Raw genomic sequence first — 6,556 nt, 5'->3', positions numbered from 1 at the left:
GATTAAGCCTATAGGGTGCATTTCAAGACCCCGGGGTACTTGAACTGCTCCACTTGGGGCAGGGTCTCCTCCCCAACCAGGAGATGGCACTCCCCCCTTTTCCGGGCAAGAACCATGGACTCGGACTTTGAAGTGCTGATTTTCATCCCAGTCGCTTCACATTTAGCTGCGAACTGATCCAGAGAGGGCTGAAGATCCTTGCTAGAAGAAGCCAGCAAGACCACATCATTCGCAAAAAGCAAAGACCTAAGCTTGCAGCCACCAAACCGGATCCCCTCAATGCCCTGACTGTCCTTGTCGCCCTCCCCAGCAGTCTGCCTTCGTCCCCGCGTCGACGAGCTATGCGTCTCGTCAGTCATAGCTTTCTTTGCTTTCCGGACTGCCTCTTCGATCCTCGACCCCCGCTTGGACACGGACCTCCTACGCCTCGCCATTCGCCCTGACCATCTGCCTGCCCCCATGGACTGCCTTCATGTCTTGTCCCTCCTCTCGAGTCAACACTAGGTAAAACACTCAGGTAATTACCCACACCTAGTCTAACACCACACACTCTTGGTTTTTGGTCACACTCCATTCTCTAGCCCAGTTTATTTATTTATATATATATATATATATATATATATATATATATATATATATATATATATATATATATATATATATATATATATATATATATATATATATATATATATATATATATGTATGTGTATATATATATATATATATATATATATATATATATATATGTGTGTGTGTGTGTGTATATATATATATATATATATATATATATATATATATATATATATATGTGTGTGTGTGTGTGTGTGTGTGTGTGTGTGTGTGTGTGTGTGTGTGTGTGTGTGTGTGTGTATATATATTTAGTATTGTGTATTATTATATGTATTGTGCATGTATATAATAAAACCTAGAGCAAAATCGGCTCCTTGTGTCTGTGCCGTCAACTCCCTACTGCAAAACATAACAATAATTGGTTCTGTACCTCAAAAAGGATCGCCCCTTGAAATTAATAAAAATCTATCTAATCCGTGCTTGGCAAAACATCACAATTTTAACATGTAACATGCCTTTTAAACAGAAAAACTAAACTTTTATATAATAAATATTGGTAATTTAAGGTACACCTATTCACCATTATTACCGGTAGTTGCTTAACATGCAAATTAGTAACATATTGGCTCTTAATTAGTCATTATTAAGTACTTATTAATGCCTTATTCTGCATTGCCTTATTATACAAGCAGGAAGCCATTAACTAAGTCTTCCCTAACCCCAACCCTAACCCTAACCCTTTGTTAATAAGCAACTAATTAATGGCGAATATGTTCCCCATACTAAAGTGTTACCCAAATATTATATACAATGCAGTATAATGTACTACTAACAACTACAGTAATTTTATGAAGTAATGTTACAATAGTATACTGCATTTGCCTTGGAGAGTGAACTTATACGGTATCTCCTTCCAGCTGTGTCTCTGGCAAACACACCATTAGCAGCTTTTGCATATTTTCGTGGATATATGTCGGCTGTCTTGAATTGCTTTAACATCCTTGGCTGGAATTAGACTCATTCTTCTTCAGTATGGTGCAGACTCGCAGTCATACACTGAAACAGATTCCCCAAGCCGGCTACACACTAGGTCATGTTTTTTTTTAGCATGCTACACTTCTTGGACTTTTTATAGAGAACGAAATGTCTTTTTTGCCACATTCATACCTGAGGATAAGAAGCTGCCCTCTATCAAAGTGTGTGTAATTAGTAGGCAGCTTATTATCCTTACACTGAATGTGGCCAAAAAAAAGATATTTCACTCTCTCCGAAACGTCACAAATGTATTTATTTCATGGCATCGCATAATTATGTACACACACAGTTGGTAATTTCCGAAGAAAGACGAAATGTTTGCTTAAATATTCAGCTTTGAGCTTAATTCATATTCAAAATTGACAGCATTAACAAACATTGTTATTCAAAATAGCATTCATCATTGGGGACAGTGTGCACTGCATATAGTACTAATGCAGTAGATGAGTGTTGCATGCATGTTCTTAAAGGCCTACTGAAATGCGATTTTCTTATTTAATTGGGGATAGCAGGTCCATTCTATGTGTCATACTTGATCATTTCGCGATATTGCCATATTTTTGCTGAAAGGATTTAGTAGAGAACATCGACGATAAAGTTCGCAACTTTTGGTCGCTGATAAAAAAGCCTTGCCTGTACCGGAAGTAGCAGACAAGTAGCGTGACGTCACAGGTTGTGGAGCTCCTCACATCTGCACATTGTTTACAATCATGGCCACCAGCAGCGAGAGCGATTCGGACCGAGAAAGCGACGATTTCCCCATTAATTTGAGCTAGGATGAAAGATTTGTGGATGAAGAAAGCGAGACTGAAGGACTAGAGGGCAGTGGGAGCGATTCAGATAAGGAAGATGCTGTGAGAGGCGCCGTGGCAGCCGTGGGCGTGGCAGGACCACTCGGCCAGGCCCAACCGCAACAAGGGATAGAGCCATACCACTTTGAACCCGACGCTGACGGTGACGGTCAGGAGGACGCTGCTGATATTGATGCTGGAGTAGCACACGACATAGATCGCCTTCAGAATACAGAATGGTAAAGTGTTATTTATTTATAGACTAGTTTTAGCTTGTGGCCTAGTCTTGCACTGTTACTGTTAGTGTTACAACTTACACCCCAGGCCTATCTATAGACTAAGTATCTATCATTGACACAATGTCAAACCTAATTAATTACCCATTATTTCTATGGGCCACAGCTCCATATACCGGCAATACTAAAAATATGCATGTAGACTAATAAGATCCACAACAAGACAATGATAATATTTATTAATAGCACATGTATGCAGATTGCAGGTGTCAATAATATGAATTGATTTACAAATATTATGAATATTTCTATTTCCAGGTGTACATGTCACAACTGTGTGAACATGGAGACAGTGGCTGAGTGTGCCTGCTGTCATGAGCTAGAGGCAGTGGCCAGGACAATGGAGCAGGAAGGGGTGGAGACGTGCATCATAGACCACCCTGGCTTTCAATCTGTGTGTCTGGATGAATGGGTGCTGCAGACAGCGTATTACGCCTACAAACAGCAATATGGCGTGCTGCAGCAACAGCAAAATGAGTGGGGCACTAATAAGTTTAAATCATTCTTTATTCTATCAACCTTTGGAAGATAAGTCAGAATGAGCACTTTCTTATCTTATTCTTATTCTGTGAAATGTACTGTGCTACAATGTACATGACATTATATATCATAGAAGTATTACATACATGGACTGTAGATGTCAACAATATTTACAATTTACTGCAACAGTAAATGACAAATGAATAGAATGCATGACAATGTCTTTTGCATCTCAGAACAGTGAGTCACTGTGTATCCATGTCCGGATAATAACAGGTGCCATAATTTGCTATCAACTATTTTGTACTTGCAGGCGGAGACGATACACAGCATATCGACAGTTTGTCCGCTTCTGCTGGGGATATCTGGGAAAGGAGATAAGGGTGGCACTACCAGCTTGTGTCGTACATAAGATTAGAACAACATTTCCATCGATGGACTACACGGCGTTCCAAGACGTGCAGTGACTGCAACAGAATCCACATGGCCACTGTAGTTAACGCTTAGCGAAGCGACTCCTGTGCTTGGCGATGTCTTCTTCCTTGTCTGGCTTCTCCAGTTCATCGCAGAGGAAGGGAGGCACATCCACGGTGACGCTGACTGGTGTTCTCTCGTCAGGGGTCTGTCTGCAGCCAGCAACAACCTCCCTGATCAAGTCATCTACGTAGCCTGCAAAATACAATTGTACATGTTCCTGCTCACAACATAATATACTCATGGAGAGTGAAACCTGACAGTATTATTATCATGATACAAAGTGTCGAGTGTTTACATGTTTTGTGTCCTCTACACTTACGGTATGTTGGCTCTGTCGCGATTTTCTTGACCACATGGCCCCCTGCTTTATACTTCGGGTAGCGTACTGCATAGCACTCAGCACCCGCTTGTGTAGTGGCTATAGGGCGGCTCGAGTTTTCATTCCAGTGCAGCCCACCCAGCAAGCAGGTTCCTAGGTGTGGTAACAGAATAATGTAATAATTAGACATCGTGTACTTTACTCAGCAGGGAGAACAGATACATTTGAACGTGTGTGTTTAATGATGTCATATAATTATATGCAAAAGTACTAAAGTATGGCACACACTAGTGACACTTAGATTAGTGTGGAAACATACCTGCACAGCATTCCGATGTATGAGAAGACATACATTTTCGGTGCGAACTGTATAAGATAAAAGACACTTTATTCAGTCATGCGTCCATACAATGTGTGTGTAAATTTATAAATTGTTTGTAAATTTGAATACAAATGTTTGTGTATTAAACTGTTTATAGTCAGCTATTAAAACTTGATCTCCTGCAATAATGAAGCTGTTTTGTTTTTAATTTTAACACCACGCCAGAATTGTTTGCAATCTTTCTCACCAAGATGCCTAGCCACTATGTTGGACCTCTAACATTCTCTTGCTTACACTGACTGTATCAAGGCTACATTTAGTATGCTCTAGTATTTTTCTCCCTGGCCCCCAAAGTCCTAGTGGCAGGTGGTAACCACCGACGCCACCTACAGGCGATCAGCCTGATTCTTACCTGTATGATAAGGCTATGGAACGCCTCCACCTTGGAAGTCTGGTGTTCACCCGACAGCATGGTGATATCTTTCAGCAGGGACTTGTTGTTGACCACCTCCTCCAGTTTCACTGCTGAGCGTGAACCTAAACATAAATTTAAAATAGAACAATGTTTCTACAAAAATGTTCCAGTCAACTTGAAAACTGTTTTTTTACTTACAAGTTTATCTGAATGTTTTGACTTTCAAAAGATGTGCAGGAAAATACTGCTAGTCCCTCACTGCTTTCGGGCAACTTATTTGCCTACTCACTTGGTTTGAGCCATTTCTTTTGCAGCCTTCTACCGTGCAGTTGTCCATGAGCACAATTTGGGAAGAAGTCGCCATGGTCCTTGTGGATGTTCTGAATGTGTCGCTCTACAGACTTCCACTTGGCAACCAGAAGTTCCCCCTCTCCAGGCTGTGTAGACACTGCTGCCCAGTAGAGGTGGTTGATTATACTTAGCACCCAGGGCTTCAGGTCTTCACAGTCCTTGAGCTTGAGGATGGCCTTCAGTTTCTTCCCGATGGCTACAAACAGAAAAAAGCAGAAATTTGTGGATTAAATACAATATCGCATTCATCTGATCACTAATATGTACACACTACTTCACAACTTGTCATGCATACAAATAATCCAAATAACATTTTGCAACATGCCAAGTGTCATAGCAGTGCCGTGTATTGGGCATGTTTTCGCGAATCCATTTAGCGATCTGTCTGTCTGTCTGTCACCAGCACCCCGACATCCAGGTCCCAGCTGATCAGCAGCTCCACCATCCTCTTCAGTCCTTCCATCTCCATATGGTAGCTGTCATGACATTCGTTGCTCTGAAATATATATAACAGAAAAGGAATGAGCAAAGAAAAAAATGAAAAATGGGCTTAGTATAAACTTAATGCAAGCTTGTGATTCATTGAAATGGTTAATGTTATTAGACAAATTTACTAGGATAATTCTGGAAAATCCCTTATCTGCTTATTGTGTTACTAGTGTTTTAGTGAGATTACCTGTATATGGTCGTACCTGTACAACCTGAAGGTCGAGAACCACATTGGCCTCAAGCTCCATTGTGGTGTAGGTACCGAACTTGGCGCTGTGACCAAGGACGAGTGGTCGGCCTTCCACCTGCAGCATGGTGAGGTGCGTCCGTTGCTGTGCCTCCCACACCTTTTTGATGGCTGGCTGCAGAATGAGCTCCTGGTGGTTGAAAAATGTTCTCTTCACATACGTGACCACTCCGATGCTGTTCAGCACTTGCAACACCTTGCCAGAAGATGCGCCAGCAAAGAGGATGCCAGCAGATAGCAGGATGTTGCCCACGGCATAAGGGCCAATGTTTGGCTGGCTGCTCCACCTACTCCTCTGGTCACATGATGCACATTGTATAGTCATGGTCAGCTGTGTACCGTTCAAATCCCAAGAAGGGCTTATGTCCTGGCTGCCACAGGCTGGACAGTGACACCACTTGACGAGACTCTGGAGGCACGACTCAAAGATGATGTACTTCAGTTCCTTGTGGCAGCCCTCTTCCCGCATCTTGGGAGTACGTGTGGGATCTGGCGACCCGTCAGATTGACACGGATCCGATGTCGATGACCCACTCGGCACATAGCTGACATCGGAAGAACCACTAACAGAAGGCACAGCGGGACTTGATGCTGGTCCTTCATCCATACTTGCCAACCTTGAGACCTCCGATTTCGGGAGGTGGGGGGGCGTGGTCAGGGTGGTGTGGGGGCGTGGTCGGGGCGGGGGCGTGGTTAAGAGGGGAGGAGTATATTTACAGCTAGAATTCACCAAGTCAAGTGTTTCCTATATATATATATAT

General features: G+C 42.3%; 1 protein-coding gene across 2 annotated transcripts; it reads right to left on the bottom strand.

Moving 5' to 3' along the window:
• Positions 1–3,034: 3,034 nt before the first annotated feature.
• LOC133576535 (uncharacterized) lies at positions 3,035–6,335 on the bottom strand. 2 transcript variants are annotated; one of them, XM_061929835.2, is made up of 6 exons: positions 5,752–6,335; positions 4,907–5,555; positions 4,706–4,830; positions 4,291–4,337; positions 3,972–4,124; positions 3,035–3,844 (listed from the first exon to the last, which is right to left on the bottom strand). In XM_061929835.2, exons 1-2 carry the CDS (start codon positions 6,262–6,264, stop codon positions 5,433–5,435), a joined length of 636 nt encoding a protein of 211 aa, XP_061785819.2. In that variant the 5' UTR covers positions 6,265–6,335; the 3' UTR covers positions 3,035–3,844; positions 3,972–4,124; positions 4,291–4,337; positions 4,706–4,830; positions 4,907–5,432. The 2 variants fall into 2 exon arrangements, with proteins under 2 accessions (XP_061785819.2, XP_061785818.2); XM_061929834.2 differs by having other exon boundaries at positions 4,998–5,555.
• Positions 6,336–6,556: the final 221 nt, after the last annotated feature.

The sequence above is a fragment of the Nerophis lumbriciformis genome, linkage group LG34 (genome assembly GCF_033978685.3).
Source record: "Nerophis lumbriciformis linkage group LG34, RoL_Nlum_v2.1, whole genome shotgun sequence".
Taxonomy (NCBI): Eukaryota; Metazoa; Chordata; class Actinopteri; order Syngnathiformes; family Syngnathidae; genus Nerophis; species Nerophis lumbriciformis.
The sequence above is the reverse complement of the archived record's forward strand: the minus strand, read 5'-3'. Positions and strand labels throughout refer to the sequence as shown.